The 24,112-nt window shown below is 38.9% G+C and overlaps 1 protein-coding gene across 5 annotated transcripts in view; it reads right to left on the reverse strand.

Moving 5' to 3' along the window:
• The window catches only part of CA12 (carbonic anhydrase 12), a 153,320-nt gene that overhangs the window by 14,896 nt on the left and 114,312 nt on the right, over positions 1-24,112 (reverse strand). For all 5 annotated transcript variants that reach the window (XM_056572856.1, XM_056572855.1, XM_056572854.1 and 2 more), the window contains 4 exons: positions 8,907-9,086; positions 8,684-8,826; positions 1,645-1,737; positions 1,119-1,182 (listed from right to left, as the gene is read on the reverse strand). In XM_056572856.1, the coding sequence (XP_056428831.1) occupies positions 1,119-1,182; positions 1,645-1,737; positions 8,684-8,826; positions 8,907-9,086 (480 nt within the window). The remainder of the gene's footprint in view (positions 1-1,118; positions 1,183-1,644; positions 1,738-8,683; positions 8,827-8,906; positions 9,087-24,112) is intronic.

Here is a 24,112-nt window from a genome sequence, read left to right on the forward strand (position 1 = left end):
TGTGTACTTTGTAAACTTCATTCCAATACTTCAGTGTTCCTTACTTTTTGGGGTAATCCTTAGTTACTTAAATGGTACACCACCCCATTTTTATAGGTCCTTAGAACCCAGTAATTATGTATATGTGTGCGACTTCTTGTCTGATAGTTTACCCTGTTGGATGGTCAGCACTTATTATATTCAACTTAGACACTTTGTAGATTCAGTATTGCAACTCATTCAGCTTGAAGGTAGGGGTCACTCCTTGAATGTTGTTTCAGACATGGCTAAACACACTCCATTCTCCTTCAGTTTCCACTATAAGTTACTTAAAAGGGGTACTCCATTGTGAATTTTTTTTATTTTTTTTATTAACTGGTGCCAGAAAGTTAAACAGATTTGTAAATTACTTCAATAAAATAAAAAATAAAACGTAATCCTTCCAGTACTTAGCTGCTGTATGCTCCACAGGAAGTTCTTTTCTCTACTGACACCTCTGTCTCAGGAACTGTCAAGAGCAGTATAGGTTTGCTATGGGGATTTGCTTCTGCTCTTGACAGTTCCTGATACAGACAGAGGTGTCAGCAGGGAGCACTGTGGTCAGACAAAAAAGACATTTGAGAAGAAAAGAACTTCCTGTGGAGCATACAGCAGCTGATAAGTCCTGGAAGGGTTAAGATTTTTAAATAGAAGTAATTTGCAAATCTGTTTAACTTTCTGGCCCCAGTTGAAAAAAAATAAATAAAAATAAATAAATAATACTGTTTTTCACCGGAGTACCCCTTTAAACTCTTGCTAAAATGGGACAACTCTTCTCCTGGTCCAGGAAGGTTGACTTCCCAACTACCTGCCTACTCAGAACAATACCTGCCAACGGCCATGGTTAAACTAAATACCCTACTGCCTTATAATAGCTACAAATAAAATGGCCCTTATGATTTTTCATAGTGTATATTAAATTGATGGTCAAAATTTCTTCTGGTAACCCTAGGTCCTAAACACTTTCTGCCAGACCTGGATATTTTTCATTGTCTTTACTCAGGAATTTTTGTGGATGGAGATTTCGCAGTGTGAATCCAGCCCTTCTCAGGCATAACACATTCAACTCTAGCAAGGCTCTAAAATAGAATATATATCACCTTTGTACTTAATATTTGTTAACTGAGAAATTATCTTATCGTATGAAGGATTGAAGGAACCAATCTGCAAAATAAAAAATAAAAATCATGCAATGATCGGCAGTTGAAGAAATAAACCAATGACATACAGTATGGTCGGTGCTAAATAGCATTGTAGGATGGTATTATTTGGGCATTGTGTTACTAAGCAGATATATGGAGTTACATTTTCTCTGATCCCAAGATATTGGTCAAGGGCCTCAGCTTTGAACTCCAGGTAGTAACTTAAGGACATGACAAAGCATCGCTACTCTCCACCACTACATATCACCTTTTGCATGAATTAGACCAACACCTATGAAGGTAACCTGTTTTCTAGCACACTAAAGATTGTGCAGTACCATACAGAATGAAATAAATCACAAATAGCTATATTTTTTAATATATCGGGGAGACCCTAGTATAATCAATGTATATTAGGTTCAGTCAAGGTTCTTACAATTAACAGAAGTTCTGGGAAGTTTTCAAGTTACAAACTGTCTCTCACCTCAATGAGAATTCCGAGCACAGCCAACCCGTCTGCAGCCTCCATGGCTGTGCTTACATCGGCATACTTCGAGTTATAATGCACAATATGCATCTGAAATAAGAACACATTTGTTGGCACATACTTGGTCCAAGTGCAACAGAAAATGTCTTAGAGTCTACCTTGACTGTGAGTAATGTTTAGGAATTGAATGAAAAATTATTTTCACAGGCCACAATATGCACTACATTTCTTCAGGCCATATTGTCCACATAGCCTCTTATTTTTGCCGAGGCATCAATGGCCATTTATTTTTAAGTAGCAAAGTTTTATTTTTGAATTACCTCCGATTGAGATTTTATAGGCCACAACTGTGGGTGATGGCTTATATAGAGTACATAGTATACAGAAATAACCTATAAATGATGCTGCAAAAGAGGGAGAATCATAAGGTTTGTCTCAAAAGGTGCACTGAATACAAGGCTGGTCACCAGGTTCTGTCAGTTGTTCTCTGTAGCTCTCTACTACTGATGTACTAATTCTGCATTGCATGCACATTTGACCAAATGTCAGCACCCTAGCAACCAGCAATAAAACATTGTTGCATGCCCTCTGTTCTGTGTACCCGCTGAGGCTGTAACCAAGGAGTTACATGTACCACAACTTGAGAGCAATTAGTGCAGAGTACTGGGGAGTGGAAAGGGTTAAGTAAATCGAGGGGTTATGTCTAGGTACTGAAAAAAGAAACCCTACTGTTCCTTTACACACAGTTTTATAATTGGAAACCATAGTTTTCAAGATTAAGTAGTAATAAAACAATCCCATGTGCACTTAAACTAATGAAACCATTTTGACAGGAAAAGTACAACTCATTCTGCCAAATGTAATCATAATTCTACAACAACAGGAAAAAAAAAATAAAAGTTGTGAACTTTTGGAACATGGTGCATTGATTCTGGGAAAAGTCCAAGGTAATCACAGCACTGTTAAAAAGTCAATTTATTAGAATCCATTAAAATCCACAAGGTACATAAAAAGGTGCAGTCCGGCATGCTCAAGGTAAGAACCTCCCCCTCTGACGTGTTTCCGACCTACCGGGCCGTAATCATAGATACAGAGGATAGAATTGCCAGGTATTTAAAGAGCCTATAGCTCCGCTTATACTAGGCGTGAATATACATGTTAAAAAAAAATAAAACACATAGCAAAAAAAAAAGGAAAAATAAAAAAAGTCAATAACTCATAACTAAATCTAGCCTATGATTCATGCCCTTCGGAACCGAGGTATCAAACATTAGAATCCAAAAACCTTACTGGTTCAACAATTTTGAATGTGTCTCATCCTTGTAGTGGCTTCGTAACCCTTTCTATTCCAGTCATCACCAGGGCACTAACATCACCTGCATCAGTATGTGAAAAATGTTTAGAGACATTGGAAGAGTTTCTTGTGATGTGGGTCGCTCCATAGATATGTTATCTTTATCTTTAATGCGTCTACTTGTGCAGCCCACATATCCTAAATTGCAAATCGTACAACGTATATAGTAAATAGCCCATGTTGTACTGCAATTTATGATAGGAAATGATGATATATAAAGAACCCACAATTGTATCATTTATTTCTTTAGTTTGATTGATAAACACACAGCAAGCGCATCGGTTGCCACCACATTTATAGCATCCTTTCACATTAAGCCATGTATTTCTGGTTATATTTTCCTGGATATGTGAAGGTGCCAAAATGGATTGTACGTTAGGTGGGCATTTTGCCGAGAACCTGCAGCCTTTGCGAATGACATTCTTTAGGGTATTACCTTGTTCCAGGACAGGGAGATATTTAGTTGCAATAGTTTAATATTAATTATATTGTTTACTAAATGTAGTAACAAAAAGTTAACTACCTCCTTAGTTTGGGCGATTGTTTATAGGGGGGGGGGGGGGGGGGGGGGAATCTTCTGGTCTTTCGTTTTTTTCTCACAAAGTAAACCTTCCCTATCCAATGCTTGAACTTTCTTGATAGCTGAATTAATAAGACCAGCAGGATAATTCCTTTGTTTCAATATTTCTGACAGTTTTACACTTTGACTCAAACAATTCCACTGAAGAACAATTTCTTTTACTATGGATAAATTACCCATATGGTAAATTTTTAACAATATGTTTAGGGTGACATGAGTTTGCGTGCAGCACTGGATTGCCGGCTGTTGGCTTTCTGAAGGTAGAACTGACAATCTTTTGATCCTCAATTTCTAGCTTGACATCCAGATATGCAATTAAAGTAGGGTGAAAATCATATGCAAATCTTAACGCACAGGGATTGCTATTTAAATACTGCATAAAGTTGGGTATGGCCACATCAGACCTCCAAATGAGGATGATGATATCGTCTATGTAGCGGCTGCACCACAACACGTCTGAAACGAAAGGGTTAAGTGCATCAAATAAAAATAAAAAAACTGTTCCTCCCACCACGCAACATAAAAAATAGCTAATGAAGGTTAATATTTTGCGCCCGTAGAGGCTCCCACTCGCTGTAAATAATATTTTTAACATAAAAAAATTATGCGTCAAATAATGAATAGCTGAAAGGATAATTCATTTTTAAATCAGAGTTATAATTAGATTATTTATCCAAGTGGAATTCTATAGCTATCAGAGCCAAATTGTGGGGGATACATGTGTATATGTTTCGATATCACATGTCAGCCATTTGTTATTTGACTGCCATTGTATGTCACCAAGGACACCAAGTAGATGCTTTGTGTCTCTAATGTACCCAAATGTAACTTTCACCAACGGTTACAAAAATTGGTCAACCCATTCACACAAAGATTCATTTAAAAGAGCCAATTCACACCACAAAAGGCTCTTGTGAATCTTAGGTAACAAATGAAAAATAGGTGGAATAGAAGAGGCATTAAACAAAAAATCTAATTCTTTTTGTGTTAGCACAGATAGTGCCAGTCCCTCCTCCAGAAGGAGTTTCAGACTTGACTGATATTCCGTGGTTGGATCCGTTCTCTCATCATTCAACATGTTTTTATTTAGTTTGATATAAAGTTCTTTATTCAGAAGCACCACGGCTCCGCCTTTGTTGGCCGATCGTACTAATAAATTGTCATTTTCTTTCAGTTCTGAAATTGCCCTTCTTTCTGCTTTAGAAAGATTTTTCTTATATTTGTTCTCCAGTTTGTGCTTCAGTTTTCGTTTTCCAATGTAAATTCACAAGTTCTTCATATGAGTTCCTGAAACGATCCAACGCTTCACATCTAGACTTATCGGATAAAATATGACAGATTTTTAAATTCCATTGATCTGGACTCCTCAATTTTGCTCTCACAGTGTGTCTCCTCATTTAAAGGTATCAGGTAGTTGAGAACAATACAGTCTTGAAATGAAAGTGTATTTATATTTTTGGAGACAGTTCAAATTGTGAAGGGACTGATTGCGTTTCCTGTGTGGATGTCTTTTCACTGTAAGAAGCCTGGAAAAACAGTTAACGTCTTTAATTGTTTGGTGTAGGTCAAAATTATATGTAGATGCATATGATAAGCCTTTAGATAATAAGCTGACCTGGGCATTAGATACAATATAAGACGACAGATTAACCACAATTATCTCTGTTTGTATTTGTCCTTTACTCGCTGAGAATATCTTCTTGCGGTGTTTTCGGCCTCCTCATCTTGTCCGTTTCTTGAGGACTTTTTTCATTCGATTTGTTCACATATTTAGGTTTAGACGTCGAGTAATACGAAGCAGATTTGGGATTTTTCACAACAGTTTCATTATCAGTTTATATATCTGAGACAGGACTGTGGTCATCAGTGGAATCATTCACTGTTTCGGTTTGGCTAAAGGTGACATTTTTAGATACTGTGTATTTTTTTATTGTTATTTTTGCGTTGATTTTTAGACTGTTGGAGAATGGACCAGAGTTGAAATTTCGCCCATCTTCCCCACTCGTAAGTCATATTAGTAGAGAAGTCCACCACATCTCGTTCAAATTTACTGGTTTTTGTTTTAACAATAATATCCTCCAATTCAGCAATTTTTCCTTTTATAGACGTGCCCAATTCCTGGAAATCTTTTAGTTTTATAACATTGCAGGTTTTCCTGTAGTTTTTTATGTCTATGCAGATATTCATTAAAGGGTAGCTCCCACATCCTTTTTTTTTCTTTCAGTGCCTATTGCCCATCTATCCCTAACCCCCTCACTGCCTTTAAATTTTTTTTTTTTTACTATGGTAGAAATGCCTTTTTGTCTGCCTGGTAGTGTGCTCACTTACCAGGCAGACTTCCCCAGCAGGCTCGACGTCCCTGATGCCTGCTGGGTCCGACACTTCCGCCCTTAGTTCACTATACAGGGTGCCTCCAGCTGTTTCACCACTACAACTCCCAGCTTGCCCTGACATCTATTGGCTGTCAGGGCATGCTGGGAGTTGTAGTGGGGAAACAACTGGAGGCATACTGTACAGGTGAAAACAATAACTTATTGACCGCGGCGCTACACCCCCCCCCCCCCCCTCCGCTGAAAGCAATACATTTCATCCCCCCACCCGAAATACATTACGTGGCCACGGCGCTACCCCCGCAAATCCCCCCCCCCCCCTCACCACCGCTGAAAGTAATACATTTCATGGCCGCGGTGCTAAAATCCCCCCACCCAACATACCGATGTCCAGTCCATCCTGAGGCAGCAGCGGGAGGCGGGGCCGGCGTGTGAGGCCAGGGAGCCAATGCGCTGATTGACAGGCAGGTAGCGAGCGCAGGCTGAATGAATTCTAACAGATTGCCCGGCCGGCATCGGTCTGAATTCAGGCGTGACATCACGCCAGGCTACAGTCGGCCACTAGGAGGGAGACCCCTAGTGGAGGGAATTCAACATTAAAATAAAGTGTTTTAATAAAAAGAAAAAAAAATTAAGTATATTAGAAATATGTTGTAGTACATCAGTACTACAACATAAAAAAAAGTTCATGACAGTGCCCATTTAAAGCCTCCTCCTCAAACTCTAACTTCATCAGGCGTAGTGAGGAGTCTGTTAGAATATAATTCCATCTCTGGATAAAAATTTCCGAATATATGGTAGTGGAAATTTTCTTCGTACATTGTACGATTTGCAATTTAGGATATGTGGACTGCACAAGTAGATGCATTAAAGATAGATTAAGATAACATATCTATGGAGCAACCCACATCACAAGAAACCCTTCCAATGTCTCTAAACATTTTTCATATACTTATGCAGGTGACGTTAGTGCCCTGGTGATCTCTGGAATAGAAATGGTTACGAAGCCACTACGAGGAGGAGACAGACATTCAAAATTGTTGAAATGGGAAAGTTTTTGGATTGTAATGTTTGATACCTCGTATCCGAAAGGCATGAATCATAGGCTAGATTTGGTTATAAGTTATTGAAGTTTTTATTGTTTTTCTTTTTTGTATTTACCATGTGTTTTTTAACATGTTGCATATACACCCCTAGTATAGGTGGAGCTATTGGCTCTTTAAATACCTGGCAATGCTGTCCGCTGTATCCATGATTAAGGCCCGATAGGGCGGAAACGCATCAGAGGGGGAGGTTCTTATCTCAAACATGTCAGACTGCCCCTTTATGTACCTTGTGGATTTTAATGGATTCTAATAAATGGATATTTTTGCCAGTGCTGTGAATATCTTGGACTTTTCTATTCTTGAGACGGTGAATGAGGACTGATTGCACGTGCACAGAGGAGGTGAGCGCTTTCTATACCATTTTCTATTTTCTGCATTGATTCTGGGGGTAAGAGAAGAAGACTGGGCTTCATGATAGAAGATTAGCAAGGTTTGGAAAGATGATGGGACCCTCATAAGACGGGGACTTCAGAAGGGAAAACCAAACCCTCTTTGGCCATAGTGGAGCCTTAGAACTGCATAGTTATACATACCATAGATTCTAATGTCAGAGGAGGAAAGGCATAGGCTAGATCAAAAGACCAATTCTAAGCTAGTGCATCTACTGCTAGAGGTTGGTCTCTGGTATTGAGAGAAAAGAACTGGTTGACCTTGTGATTTTGCTTGAGGCAATCAAGTATGAGGCAAGCCCTACTTTAAAAAAAAAAAAAAAAATTATTTTTAACAATCATGTTGAAAACCCACATGGCAAGTTCTGACAACTCAGAAAGTGTGTCCTGATATTCCACCCTCCATTTAAGTAGACTGCTGCTTTTACATTTCCCTCTGTCCCAAAAAATATTTATTTTGAAATAGTCTCCACAGAGTGGTCTTGGACCCCCGTGATGCTGAATAAATGCTACTGCTGTAGTATTGTCATATTGTCAGCAGGGATGAGCACGTCAGTTCTTGCATAGCTGTTCTAGACCCTGAAAAGCCATCCATGGCCATCAGCTCTGTAGGTTGAGGCCCTTTTCCTCATGTTAAGATCACATTTCCCCTGAACTGGAAGATTTTCTGTGTGAGCTCCAACTACTGCCTGCTCTTGACTCCAATGAACACCTTTCCTTAGAACGCTCCCTATAAAGCCACCACTGGAGAGGTGATGAGGAAGGAAAAGTCTCTTTTCTAAAGGATGCCTGGCTCTTGTTGCAGCTAGACAAGACTAACCTCTGCAGAAGTCTTGAGTCAGTCAATCTGTGCCCACTGATGGAATACAAGAGGTCCTAAGATCTACATGGTTTCCTGAACAGGGTGTGAGCAACAGAAATGTTTATTTTCTCAATTGAAAAAAAAAAAAAAAAGTGCACTGTTTCACTGAAACCAATAGGGTCCCCAGGGAAAGCTTTCTGGAGCTGGGTACAAAATCTGACTTTTTTCTTTGTTGTCAATGTACCCCAGGCCCTGCAAAATCTGTAATGTTCTCTGAAGATGGACCTAAGAGGTGATCTCAGGGGGTGCTGTCCTGGAGATGGGAGGGGGGGGGGGAATGATTAATGGAATTTTTTTTAAATAATGTTTTAGGTATGCTGGTAAAGTCTAGGCATAGGCCAATCTGCTTAATGCTATACATATAACCAGTTAAACTACTGAGCGTGAGATAAAAATCTGTTAAAGTATGACGTACCTCAGCTGGATACCTTCTGCCACCAATGCAATGCTCTGACCCTTTTTGATCCGCCAAGCTACCCCAATGGAAGTGAAGTTGTGAAGCAATGTAGCGGAAAGGTGGGATCTCTAGGTACATACTTGGAAGCAGGGACATAGACACTAAGAAAAAAATAAGTTTAATCCATTTAGTTTGTTTGTCTCTTATAACATCAGATTGTTAGAGAACTTCACTTTTGTACCTGTATGTCCATTGTTGGATATGGTGAAGTAGTCTGTGCTGGAAGCATTGTACCCATACAGTTGAATGGGTTTAAGAGTGGAATCATACTGCAGGATACTGCCATGGAAATCCAGGGGTGACTGGTAGACACCACCACAAAAGCTATATTTTGTTGCCCAGCTGTTCTCCCCATCATTGCCTACAAGAGGATTTAGAAGTGACTTAATAAAATGTAAAAAAAAAAAAAAATAATAATAATTTAGTCCCCTCTTTTTTAGTGCTTAGTTGTGTAAATGAATTACAGAGGGTCTGTTTTATAACTGACCACACAGGGAGTGGGGGAGGAATTACAGAACACAGTTCACACCTTGTTTTTGTTCAGTGTTTATACCATAAAAATCTGTATGAATCCATTAATGATGCATAGTTTCATACGAGGACTATTGGCTGGTGCTCAACGTATGTGTGTGTGTATAATTATATATATATATATTTAAATTTTTTTTAATTCTTTATATGTGGTTTAAAATATGGAGAGATATTTTGCCAGAGTTTGTTTAATCTTACCTCGTCCCAAATATCATCACACAATGTAAGTTGTTCTACTGTGCATTCATCAGTTATAATATTCGCACAATTCAATGTGACCTAAGTAATTCCTAAAAGAGTACCTGTCACCAAATTAAACTTTTAAAAGGGGTACTCCAGCGCTAAGACATCTTAATCCCTATCCAAAGGATAGGGGATAAGATGCCTGATCGCGGGGGTCCCGCCTCTGGGGACACCATTGATCATGCACGCAGCACTCCGTTATAATCAGACCCCGGAGCATGTTCGCTCCGGGTCTGATTACTGGCGATCACAGGGGCCGGAGCATTGTGATGTCATGGCCCCGCCCCCATCTGACATCACGCTCCGCCCCCTCAATGCAAGCCTATGGGAGGGGGGGATAAGATGTCTTAGCGCTGGAGTACCCCTTTAATATATTGTTCCTATAAGACAGATATATCAGCAACCGGGATGTCTGCCATTAACCCCTCAGATGCTGTGATCAACACAGATCACGGCATCTGCGGCAATGTGCACATTTAAATAGATGATTGGATCTCCCGCGGATTCAATCATCTAAAATGGTGGCCGGAGGTCCCCTCACCTGCCTCCGGCCATCTCCAGGGCTCTTCTTCTGCTCTGATCTGCTCGATCTCAGACCAGAGCAGATTGCCGATAATACTGATCAGTGCTATTCCCTCTGTCCAAAATTGCAGCTTTTTTGTCACATTTTATAAAAAAAAAAAAAAAAAAAAAAAAAAAAAGGAATTTAAAAAGTTACATATACTCAAATGTGGTATTGATAAAAAGTACAGACCACAGTGCAAAAATATACGGAAAAATGAAAGTTATAGGTGGTCAAAATAGGGCAATTTTAAATATACTGATTTTGTACTAAAAGTTTGAGAGTTTTTTTAAGCGGTACAATAATAGATAAGTATTTAGCAATGGGTATCATTTTAATTGTATTGACCCACAGAATAAAGAACACATGTCATTTTTACCGTAAAGTGTACAGTGTGAAAACGAAACCCTCCAAAATTAGCAAATTTCCTCCCTAAAAAAAAATAAAATAAAATAAAAAAATGATTTTTTGGGTTCGCCGTACATTTTATGGTAAAGTGAGGTGTACAAAGTACAATTGGTCACGCAAAAAACAAGCCCTTATATGGGTCTGTAGAGGTGTATAAATATAAAAGAGTTATGGATTTTAGAAGGAGAGGAGGAAAAAACAAAAGCGCAAAAATAAAATTGGCCTGGTCCTTAAGGTCAAAATGGGCGTGGTCCTTAAGGGTTAAAGGGGTACTCCGGCCCTACGACATCTTATCCCCTATCTATATGGGGACCCCCGCACGCTCATGCAGACACCCACCTGTGGCAGCTGCACAGAGCGATGTTCACCGTGCCTGAAGGGTCACAGCTACAGGGCCGTAGTTTCGTGACGTCACGACTCTGCCCCCTTGGGACATCACACCTCGCCTTCTCAATGCAAGTCTATGGCCATCACGCCCCCTCCCATAGACTTGCATTGAGGGGGCGGGGCCATGACGTCACAATACTCCATCCCCTGCACCGCCCGTTAGCAGCCACAGAGCGATCCTTGCTCTGTGCAGCTGAAAAACGGGGGTGCTGCAGGAGAGATCGTGGGGGTCCCCAGTGGCAAGATCCCTGTGATCTAACATCTTATCCCCTATTCCTTTTGATAAGGGATAAGATGTTTAGTGCCAGAGTACCCCTTTAACCCCTTAAGGACGCAGGACGTAAATGTACGTCCTGGTGAGGTGGTACTTAACGCACCAGGACGTACATTTACGTCCTAAGCATGACCGCGGGCATCGGAGCGATGCCCGTGTCATGCGCGGCTGATCCCGGCTGCTGATCGCAGCCAGGGACCCGCCGGCAATGGCCGACGCCCGCGATCTCGCGGGCGTCCGCCATTAACCCCTCAGGTGCCGGGATCAATACAGATCCCGGCATCTGCAGCAGTTCGCGATTTAAATGAACGATCGGATCGCCCGCAGCGCTGCTGCGGGGATCCGATCATTCATAACGCCGCACGGAGGTCTCCTCTCCTTCCTCCGTGCGGCTCCCGGCGTCTCCTGCTCTGGTCTGTGATCGAGCAGACCAGAGCAGGAGATGACCGAAAATACTGATCTGTTCTATGTCCTATACATAGAACAGATCAGTATTAGCAATTATGGTATTGCTATGAATAGTCCCCTATGGGGACTATTCAAGTGTAAAAAAAAATGTAAAAAAATGTAAAAGTAAAAGTTAAAAAAAAGTGAAAAATCCCCTCCCCCAATAAAAAAGTAAAACGTCCGTTTTTTCCTATTTTACCCCCAAAAAGCGTAAAAAACATTTTTTATAGACATATTTGGTATCGCCGAGTGCGTAAATGTCCTAACTATTAAAATAAAATGTTAATGATCCCGTACGGTGAACGGCGTGAACGAAATAAAAAAAGTCCAAAATTCCTACTTTTTTAATACATTTTATTAAAAAAAATTTATAAAAATGTATTAAAAGTTTTTTATATGCAAATGTGGTATCAAAAAAAAAGTACAGATCATGGCGCAAAAAAATGAGCCCCCATACCGCCACTTATACCGAAAAATAAAAAGTTAGAGGTCATCAAAATAAAGGGATTATAAACGTACTCATTTGGTTAAAAAGTTTGTGATTTTTTTTTTAAGCGCAACAATAATATAAAAGTATATAATAATGGGTATCATTTTAATCGTATTGACCCTCAGAATAAAGAACACGTCATTTTTACCATAAATTGTACGGCGTGAAAACAAAACCTTCCAAAATTAGCAAAATTGCATTTTTCGTTTTAATTTCCCCACAAAAATAGTGTTTTTTGGTTGCGCCATACATTTTATGATATAATGAGTTATGTCATTACAAAGGACAACTGGTCGCGCAAAAAACAAGCCCTCATACTAGTCTGTGGATGAAAATATAAAAGAGTTATGATTTTTAGAAGGCGAGGAGGAAAAAATGAAAACGTAAAAATTAAATTGTCTGAGTCCTTAAGGCCAAAATGGGCTGAGTCCTTAAGGGGTTAAAGGGCAGGAGGGATGTCAGGAGTAGTTAGGGAATATAATTGAGTTAGCTTGGAATGTATGGTTTGATAACAGGTACTCTTTGAAGTGGTTGCCTGGGGGCATAAAAAATATTTGGTTATTAGGTGCATGTAAAAAATATTAATATTAATAACTTACTATGAACTTTTATTGTGAATAGTGCAATGATGTCCTGTTTTCAGACCCCCCTCCCCCCTTATGCTTCTGGTACGACCACTTTTACATGCATAAGTGGGTGTGCCAGGACCATAAGATGGGGTCTGCAAATTGAGAAATCTGTGCAGCTTTGGTTATGAAATTACATTATTTAGTTTTTAATTTACATCTGGGCAACAAGAAAAGTTAAAATTCCTGGGGCAACCTCTAAGATTGCACTGCATTCATATACAATTAATACTAGATCTTACCTGGACATTTAAAGAAAACTGTGGTTTCTTGCTCAGTTAAAGGGGTTCTCCAGGAAAAAAAAAAATATATATATTAGAGATAGATATATATATATATATATATATATATATATATATATATATATATATATATATATATATATATATATATATCTATCTATCTATCTAGCTCTATCTATCTATATCTATCTCATATGGCTCCAGAAAGTTAAACAGATGTGTAAATTACTTCTATTAGAAAATCTTGATCCTTTCTGTACTTATGAGCTGATGAAGTTGAGTTGTTCTTTTCTGTCTAAGTGCTCTGATGACACGTGTCTCGGGAACCGCCCAGTTTAGAAGCAAATCCCCATAGCAAACCTCTTCTACTCTGTGCAGTTCCCGAGACAAGCAGAGATGTCAGCAGAGAGCACTGTTGCTAGAAAGAAAACAACAACTCAAATTCAGCAGCTGATAATTATTGAAAGGATTAAGATTTTTTAATAGAAGTAATTAACAAATCTGTTTAACTTTCTGGAGCCAGTTGATGTGAAAAAAAAAATAAAAAATAAAAAAGTTTTTCCCTGGAATACCCCTTTAAAGACATAGGTTGACTAGGAAGTGTAAAATAAAAGGACTATTTCCTGGCTGGTAATCAGAAGTATTTGTTATGGACTGATACCAATGAAGAAGTCAGACCGTTGTATGACAAAGGTTCCAGTGTCCTAGTCTAAGAGTTATTGTCAGCTACTGCTGAGCAACAGGAATTCCTCTATGTCCATGTAACTTCATATGCACACTGAATGGTCACACAGAACAGGATATCCAAGTCGGGCTACACACAGTATTTTGAGCCTCAAAAAGTCAATTTTACAGGCAAAATGAGTCTCACACTGTTAAAACATTTTGCACCATTTTGAGCCATTTTAGAACTCTGTAAACCATTTTTTTCAGATTTTTTTCCCATCCATTGGCATATGCAGACCAACCAGACATAAATTACCCAAGAATGTGCTACAAAAAGTGTATATAAAAAAAAGTCCCAAAAAGGGGAGTTATCCAGGATTAGAATAGCCGAGCCGATTTCTTCAAAAACAGCGCAACACCAGTCCTCAGGTTGTGTGTGGTATTACATCTCAGTTCTACCAAAGTAAATGGAACCAAGTTGTAAGGCCTGATGACAGGGGTGTGGTGCTGTTTTTTTTTGTTTTGGTTTTTTGGAAGAAACTAGCTCTATTTTTCTATTACTGGATACATTCTTTAATTTTATATTTGACAAAAATTTAACTATATATGAACTGACTGATTTATTTCCATTGAATTCACTGCACTTCAAAAAGGGAAACCACAGCTGTTTTTTTTTAAATCTAAAACTGATTTTTTCATGTCAGAATGTCCCAAAAACATTGTGTGAACATAAACTCCGAATACATCGGGTGCACAATATTTATCAACCATGCCTCATGAGTAGAGATGAGCAAACTTACAGTAAATTTAAATCGTCACGAACTTCTCGGCTCGGCAGTTGATGACTTTTCCTGCATAAATTAGTTCAGCTTTCAGGAAAAGGTGGATACAGTCCTAGGAGACTCTTTCCTAGGAATGTATCCACCTTTTCCAGCCCACCGGAGCACCTGAAGGCTGAACTAATTGACGCAGGATAAGTCATCAACTGCCGAGCCGAGAAGTTCGTGACGAATCGAATTTACTGTAAGTTCGCTCATCTCCACTCATGAGATTTAGGAAATTTGCTCAATTTTTAACCATGTATTGCATGATACTGTTTTTAAAACTCCCCATTTAGGTTTTCATTATTGCAGTTTACATTAACATTCCCATCTTCTGTTGTGCTGTACAAAGTGGGGTAAAAATACGAAATATATATTTTTTTATTTTATTTTACATAGTATCTGCTGCTGTAGCAAAATCTATTTAAAGCTTACAGAATAACAGGACAGATTGGGAGGACCTGGTGATCATGATAACTGTATAGGATCATAATGGTTTGAACGTGAAGTTTATGGCCGATTCGCAACCCTATCTGTACCAGATTTTATATGGAGGCATACCATTTCTTTTTCTGTGAGCCATAATAGTGGAGTGAGTGGGTAGATATATAGATAATGAGGGAGATAACTATCTATAAATACACAAATAAAAGGAAAACCCGCTTTCTGTAGCTAGTTTCTAGAATATACATTAGCTACGTGTCACTTTCTAGTACCAGCAGCACCTCTCTACTGTTTGTAGCAATCCAAGGTGTTTCCATAACAGATGATTTGCCGCAGTTTTGTGTGAAACATAGCTTACAGGTTGTCCCTACATACAGTTGAAGGTTGAAAGATTTATCATACCTCAAAGGACACATCTTCTCTCAGATTACAAGAGGAGTCCGGATAGAACAGGCTATCTCTATACTGTAAATACTTACAAACCAACATTCAGATTCTCGTAAACCTCTTCTAATTCCATCTAGACCTGAGGGTTAGGACACTGAGAATCGTCTTTTACAGTTTTGACAAATAAGAGAAAGCAGATCCAATACAGTTAAAAACCAGATTTACATCCACATAGAAGGTCCCTTCTTAATAAGCCTTTCTTCCCATCAGCCCTTAGTAAGTAGGCAATTCTTTCCACTAGCTTTTTGTGGAGGGTCTGGTTTGCTATAAAAGACTCCCTCTAATGTTACAGTAGAGTAGCTGTGGGTTTTTATTGCTATGTAAAACATTTAATAGTTGCCACATCCATTTAGAAATTGTGATGACTCACATAAAAGTGGTTATTAGTGCCACATAAGGGAAGACTCAGCCAACACAGACTATTTTTCACTTTTAAGTTTGTTCCTGTATTTCCCATTTTACAGAAGGTAAATATCACACTTACCCAGGCAAATCTACAAATAACCACATTTTAACCATAAATACTGCATGATATTAGCTACAAAATGCATGTAAAGAAAAGGACTCCGATTGTATTGGATAACTTCCAAGTCATTTTTTTCTTGCTTAAAAGGAGTAATGTGGTGCCGTACAACTTTATTCCCTATCCGTACAACTTTACAACTTATTCCTTATCTATTTATTTGCAGTCCTAATATTGACATGATCTGTCCCTGGGGAGAGCCACGATGCAGTGCTGGAGATCGTGGGGCAGTGGGTGTTGGGGGGGGGGTGTGTGGGTCCTAGCGGTGAGACCTTTGCCCCCCCCCCCTCCGACACTTATCCCCTATCCTTTTATATGAAAATTTTCCCCATCAAACATTAATCTGTGTTTGGGGGATTTTTAAAGGGAAGGTTCACCTGACAGGTCATGGAAACACATTAGTGGTAGTAATTGGTGAAGGGCTGTGTTTTGATATACCCATCAATCACATATAAAGAGATGATATTGGGAAAAGATTTATCAAAACCTGTGCAAAGGAAAAGATGCCCAGTTGCCCATAGCAACCAATCAGATTGCTTATTTCCATTTTGCAGAGGTCTTGTTAAAAATGAAAGAAGCGAGCTGATCGGTTGCTATGGGCAACTTTTCCTCTGCACAGGTTTTGATAAATCTCCCCCATAGTGCTCCATAAAGCACCAATTTCCTCCATCTTCTAACTCAACCCTTTGTGTCTATATTGAGAAATCTCACTGACTGGAACATGCATGCAAAATAAGTTAAAGGGAATCTCTCACTTTATGTCATGCTCAGATGTCAACTGTAAATGAGGAGTTTATGGCCCCAGTATGCACGTCTCCTTTCTCCCCCACCAGTTTCTGTCTGTTAATTATAGGGCTTGGGTTCCGGCACTGAGCACTGAACAACAGTCCGTCAAAGCAGGGAAGGGTGGGGGAGGGAGGAGGCATGCATGCTATGGTTTGGCAAAGCCTTCTTGACACTTAAACTTCAAGTATTACATGAAACTGACAGATTCTCTAAAGTGTTGTAATTGCAAAAGACAGACCACTTTGCTTAATTTTTATTTGCAGTCTTAATATGGGAAGAATAAAATGTCTTTTATAATACATTTGTTTTTCTGCATGCAGTTAATGTGTAACTTGCATGAGACGTTTAACTGAAGCACGGTATATGTAAGAAGTTACAGTATAACATGTAAAACTATTCTCTCACCTATTAGCAGTTTTTATTGCAGGACACAGACATATTATGGAGCATTGTGAACAAGTCAGTTTTTCCATGAATAAACTTTGTTAGAATAGTGAAAATACCTGTTTGAGGCCTCCATTGCATAGGGGAAATGATGGACGTTTCATTGTTGGAGGAATAGTCAATACAATAACGTCATGATGCTAGCAACTGGGCACAACTATGACAACGTCCACTTATTTTTTTGAACACATAGTGCAGTATAATAGGTTGGAATAGCCCCCACTTCAGTATAACTTTGAGGCACATGGCAGAAAAACTAGAGGGCATGGAGGAAAAGATTTTGAAAAACAGTTATCATACTGGACTATGATAAGCACTATTTATCAGCTGAAATCCAAGGTATTTTTCAAAAACTTTGCCTTCAAAATTTTAGCCAACTTTTTTTGTAAACCCATAGTAGAACCTTAAGAGTATACATTTGTGAGCGTCATCATTACTTGTTATTTCAATATATGACATGTCAACTTATGGTTATGGGGATGGCCAGCAATGGATGATGGAAGGGATATGTAAGATGCCCTTCAAATGGTCGGAAAACCATTCGGGACATTTTTTTTTTTATTATAATTTTGTTATCAGGAAACACCTCTGGCATTTGGCACCAAATAATAAAAGCATTTTTCTACGTTATGGAAGCACAGACAGCACAGGAAGAGATCTATTAAGTCAAAGCTGTAGCTGTAGCTTGTGGTTAATGCAGCATGACAACAGGTTCCCTTTTACTTAAAGGGGTACTCCTGTGGAATTTTTTTTTTTAAATCAATTGGTGCCAGAAAGTTAAACAGATTTGTAAAGTTTTACACCGGAGTACCCCTTTAATAAAGTTAGTGTTAATTATAGAAGAACTCTACTCTATTGCAGCTTTTAGCCATCATACATTGTTGTGCAAAGACAGTCAAAGATGCATTAGATTTGGGGCATATTACTGCAACAGATTTTTGCTTTAGACCTACATATCAAATGCAGGTCTATCATAAATTTCCCTGTATGTTTTTAGATCAGACATACACAAGGTAAAAAACAAAACAAAAACAAAAAAAAAACCTTAGTTATGACACCTGTACTTCATAATTTGTAACTAATGCTATCAATATACATTAGATTGTTGGCTAATGACCTAGTGTGCATTGCCAGCATTAGACTGGTAGATATTATACAGCTTTCCCTAGATGGAAAGTCTACAACCTCTGGCTCAGCGTCTAGTCAGACACTCAGTTTGTGAGGGGATTATAAAGTGTATGATCCAATGCATACATCACACTAACACAAAAGTGGCCAAAGGGGGCTGAAAAGTCCACAAAAGTGAGATGGGAATATCCCTTTAAAGGGGTACGCCACTGGAAAACATTTTTTTTTTATCAACTGCTGCCAAAAAGTTAAATAGATTTATAAATTACTTCTATTAAAAAATCTTAATCCTTCCAGTACTTATCAGCTGCTGTATACTACAGAGGAAGTTCTTTGATTTTTAAACTTCCTTTATGTCTGATCACAGTGCTCTCTGCTGACACCTCTGTCCATTTTAGGAACTGTCCAGAGTAGGAGTAAATCCCCATAGCAAACCTCTCCTGCTCTGGACAGTTCCTGACATGGACAGAGGTGTCAGAAGTGTGCACTTGTTGTCAGACAGAAAGAATGTTCAAAAAGAAAAGTACTTCCTCTGTAGTATTCAGCAGCTGATAAGTACTGGAAGCATGAAGATTTTTAAATAGAAGTAATTTAGAAATCTGTTTAACTTTCTGGCACCAGTTGATTAAAAAATAATAATTATTATTTTTTCCAGTGGAGTACCCCTTTAAGTGCTATTTTATTACCACAGATAGGATTCTGCCCTGAAAACAGGATCAAGTTTGACAAAACACCAAATTCAAATAGCCTACAGTTTGGACAGGACTTCTGCCCAACAAGATACAGTACTCAGATTCCCCATTTACTCAAGAGTGGAACCAAAAGTATAATGGAAAGATTTGTACCTCTTCTATGTTTTTATCGCACTTCTGGTTTTCATCTACAAGCCACTGTGAAGACATATATAACTACTACTTCTTGCCGTATCCAATTTTGGCTAAGTTTCAACGTGGTTTTTTTCTGCATGCTCTTGTGCAAAAAAAAAAAAAAAAAAAAACGCCAGAGCAGTTTCTTGTGTCTGACGTTTTTTTCTGGCGTTTTTGCATTTGAGTGGAAATTGCATTTTTGGCAATTTGGTGCTTTTTCAAAATTTGTTGGGTAGCAAAAAAAAAAGAAATAAAATAAAAAAAATGCAGTAGGGGAAAATGTATTTAACGAAAAAATGTTTATTTTTTATAAAGAAATTTTTATTTTTAATAAAGTGTGTGTGTGTTTCACTTTTAAAATATTTTTTAGGTAGTACTACTACTCCCAGCATGGAACAGACTATTCCATGATGGGAGTAGTAGTACTTGTACTAATCGATTTATCGCCCCGGGTGTCACTCCTGAGATGCGAAGCGGCTCTATACAGCGCTCTGCATCTCTGCAGCCAGTGATGTGAATAGAACATCACTCATTCATATTTCCATCTGAGAGCGGGGATTGGCTGCAACCATGCAGGAAATCACCACTCTGGGCATAAAATATGAATGAGTGATGTGAATTTCTATTCACACCACTGGCCGGCCCCGAGTACAGAGCAGAGATGCGAGCGCTGTATAGAGCCGCTCCGCATCTCAGGAGTGACACCCAGGGCGACAAATCGATTAGTACAGGTACTACTACTCCCATCATGGAATAATCGCCCCGGGTGTCACTCCTGAGATGCGGAGCGGCTCTATACAGCGCTCGCATCTCTGCTCTGTACTCGGGGCCGGCCAGTGGTGTGAATAGAAATTCACATCACTCATTCATATTTTATGCCCAGAGTGGTGATTTCCTGCATGGTTGCAGCCAATCCCCGCTCTCAGATGGAAATATGAATGAGTGATGTTCTATTCACATCACTGGCTGCAGAGATGCAGAGCGCTGTAGAGAGCAGTTACGCATCTCTGCAATAGATAGGAGGAGTGACCATAGTGCAGGGGACCATAGAAGAGTGGCCGCCCGCATCTATACATTATACAGGAGGATCACAGAGGTGTCAGGAGTGACACCCGCTGTGATTTGTCCTTACCTGCAGGTACTGCTAATCCCAACATGGAGCACACTCTGGAACTATCTGGCCAATCACAGCTCTCTGCGGGAAATATGAATAGGTGAATATATATGACAGTACAGGGGACCATAGAAGAGCTGCCGACCGCATCAATAAATTATACTGAAGGATCACAACACACATTTTTATTTTTTTCGGCTACATTTTTAGTGCCCTGCCCGCACACAAATTGATCCCCGTTTAAAAATGAATAAAAATGTTGTTATAAAAATGAAAAACTTTGTTAAATACAAATTTTTTCCATCACTACCGTATCTTTATTTATTTTTTTTTAATTCGTAGGTACCCTACGAAATTGTATAAAAAAAAAAATAAAAAAAAAAATAAAGTGTATCTCCATCACTTTTTTGGATCGCTAAAGTCCAAAAAAAAGAATAAAAACCGCCTGCAAAAATGCCAAAAGTTAAAACCCGCATGGCGTTTTTCTTGGCTTTTTTTCTTTACTTCCATAGACTTCTATGGGAGAAAAACACCACGATTTCAGGGGGGAAAAAAAACACCATAGGCTTAACATACTGTGACTTTGCAAAACCGCCAAGGAGCTGAAAAACGCCAAAAAAGTGTCAAAAAGGATTTAAAAAAAAAAAAGTGTAAAACTGGTAGGCAGCATGTAACTGTAATGCTTTGGAATACTAAGGATGCCAAAGCATTAAAAAGTGTAAAAAATTAAATACAAGTGTAAAAACAAGAAGTGTAAAAAAAAAAAAAAAAAAAAAAACGTAAAAAAATATAAAAAAATTTAAATTCAATATCATGAAAAATAAAAATGCATAATGTGTAGAATCACACGGCGCACATCCCCAGCATATTACATGCTGCGGATGACCGCCAGCAATCATAATAAGCTCCCTGCTGCGGCTGGGTAGCTTTGTGTGTCCACTCATAGTGGCAGATTTCCCGCCGACAGTCATGACGGACACACTGAGCTACCCGGCCGCAGAAGTGATCTCGCCCTTTTGACTGCCGGGGGCATCCGCAGTGTGAAATATGCTGCGGATGCGCTCTTTGTGACCTACACTGCGTCCCGTTCACACTGCGTTTGAGCAGTGTGTTAGAGGTATCTGTCAGCATCACATCAAAAAAAGTGACGCTGACGTATACTGTAGCAGCTCCATCCTTTTTTGACATGACAATGGACACCTATACTGCAGAAATGCAGTATGAATGGGGACTACCCCTCCCCCCGACAAAATAAACCAGTTTTTTTTATTTTAACACCCAGTGCTGGATATATTGGCCATGAGTGGGTGCTTATTCCCACAACATGACAGATATATCCATCAGGAACTTTAACTGTCACAGACCACCGCGCGTCACTGCCAGCCGACCAAGGACCGATCAGAGCGGTCCCTGGTCCAGCCAACACACTTGTGGGGGTGCAGTATTGTTCTGCTAGCTAGAATGCTTTGCAAGATGAAGTGCGGCCTATAATTTTTATAAAGCCAAATTATTGAAAGCCAAATGGCGCTCCTCTCCTTTTGGGTCCTACCATGCGGCCAAGGAACCAAATATGGCCTAAGCGGGGGTATTTCCAAACACGGGCCGAGCAGCTCAATAAAATATAGGGTGCATTTCTTTCAAAATCAGAAAGTGATATACAAAAAATATGTCCCACAAATGATGCATTTGTGAAAAGAAACACATTTCAAATTTTTAAACAGACACTGTAATAATTCCTGCCAAAAAACTATGGTGTCAAAATACTCACTGTACCCCCTAGCAAATACCTTGAGGGGTCTAGTTTTTAAAATGGGGTAATTTGGGGGGGGGGGGGTGTAGGTTCCTATATTCTACCACCTTCAAATTTCTGCAAACCTTGCATAGCACATAAAAAAAAAAAAAAAAAAGATGTACCGTATTTATCGGCGTATAACACGCATTTTTTATGCTCAAATTTTTAGCCTAAAGTCTATCTGCGTGTTATACACCGATAGACTGTTTGTGACCACGCAAAAGTCGCTGCAGTTCAATGATTTAAAGTGGGAGTTTTAAATCATTGAACTGCAGCAGCTTCTGCCTGGCCAGAGTCCCACTTCCACTGCCAGATTCCCTCCCCGTCCCCGGTTTTATAGTTATATGTGCCTTGGGGACCTTCATGCTCCTGCGGTCTCCTGATCTGTCACTGTGCACTGCGTAATGACGAGTGACGTCCTCAACACGACGTCACTCGTCAGTCAGTGCACGGCGCACAGTGACAGATCAGGAGACCGCCGGAGCATGAAGGACCGCAGTCCCCAGGGCACATGTAACTATAACACTGGGGAGGGAATTTGGCAGTGGCGGCGGCGGGATATTTAACTATAAAACGTGGACGGGGAGGGAATTGGGCCGTGGCGGCGGCAGGGGGATATTTAACTATGAAACCGGGGACAAGAGAAGGAATAGAACAGTTGCACTTTGGCCCCACAGAAGCCACTGCACGTCAAGGATTTAAAGCGCTTGCTTTAAATCATTGAACTGCAGAAGCTGCCAGAAACAGTTTATCGAGGTACACCTGCACACACACGCACCCTCATTTTTCCAAGGATATTTTGGTAAAAAACTTTACCAAAATTTCCTTGGAAAAATGAGGGTGCGTGTTATACCCCGATAAATACGGCTTTTCAAATTTTCTAAATTGTGAAAATTTCAAGTTAAATTGTTAGGCTTCTAATTCATTTAAAATGTTAATTAAAAACAAAAAAATGCTTTCAAAATAAAAGTAGACATCTGAAAGTATAAGTTTCATAAACTGTTTGGTCAGAAGGTATAAATATATGCAACCTATCAGTGTTAAAATAGCAAAAAAAAAAAAATAATTTTTTTTAAATTTCATGATTTTTTAAATTGTAAAAAAAAATACAAATGATATCGGCTTACTTTTACTATGTACATGAAGGACAACTTGTGACAAAAAAAAAACAATGTTAGAATTATCATGATTGGCAAAACCAGAGTTATTGTTACCAGGGTTATTCTCTAATAAAGTAAGGCATCCCCGATTTGAAAAAAAAATAAACAGGCCTGGTCTTTCAGGGGCGTACAGGTTTACTTGTATTGGTCCTTAGAAAGGGTTAAAATGGGTTTTCAAGGAAAATATTTTTTTTTTTTGTATATCAACTGGCTCCAGAAAGTTAAAAAGATTTGTAAATTACTTCTATTAAAAAATCTTAATCCTTTCAGTACTTATGAGCTGCTGAAGTTGAGTGGTTATTTTCAGTCTAAGGCTGGAATTCCACTAGATTTTTTGGGGGAAAAACAACAAGAAAAACGCCAATTCTGCCGCAAAAAATGCTGCGGCCAGACGTTAGCTGTAAATCAATGAGAAATTGCAAAATTCTTATTCCACTTGCTGTTTTTCACTTTGGTGTTTTTTCACTCTTTTTTGGCGTTTTTCAGATCGTTGGTAATTGCAGCATGTTGAGCCACTGGTGATTTTTTTGTCAAAATCGTGGCATTTTTCTCCCATAGAAGTCTATGGGAGTGAAAAAATGCCAAGAAAAACGATATGTGGGTTTTAACTTTGGCATTTTTGCAGGCGGTTTTCATTCTTTTTTGTACTTTAGCGATCCAAAAAAGAATGAAAACCGCCTGCAAAAACATTTCGTAGGGTACCATAAAAACAAAAAAATAAAAATAAAAAACAGATACAGTAGTGAAGGAAAAAATTCTAACGAATTTTAATTAATTAATTATTATTTTATTAATTAATTATTAGTTTTTATTAATTTTTAAAACAGGGATCAATTTATGTGGGTGGGCGGGGGACCTAAAAATGTAGCTGACAATAATAAAAATTTAGTGTGTATGTTTTTCACATTTTTTTTTTTTTTTTTTAGGTAGTACTACTACTCCCAGCATGGAACACACTGTTCCATGATGGGAGTAGTAGTACCTGT

Source organism: Hyla sarda, chromosome 4 (genome assembly GCF_029499605.1).
Source record: "Hyla sarda isolate aHylSar1 chromosome 4, aHylSar1.hap1, whole genome shotgun sequence".
Classification (NCBI taxonomy): Eukaryota; Metazoa; Chordata; class Amphibia; order Anura; family Hylidae; genus Hyla; species Hyla sarda.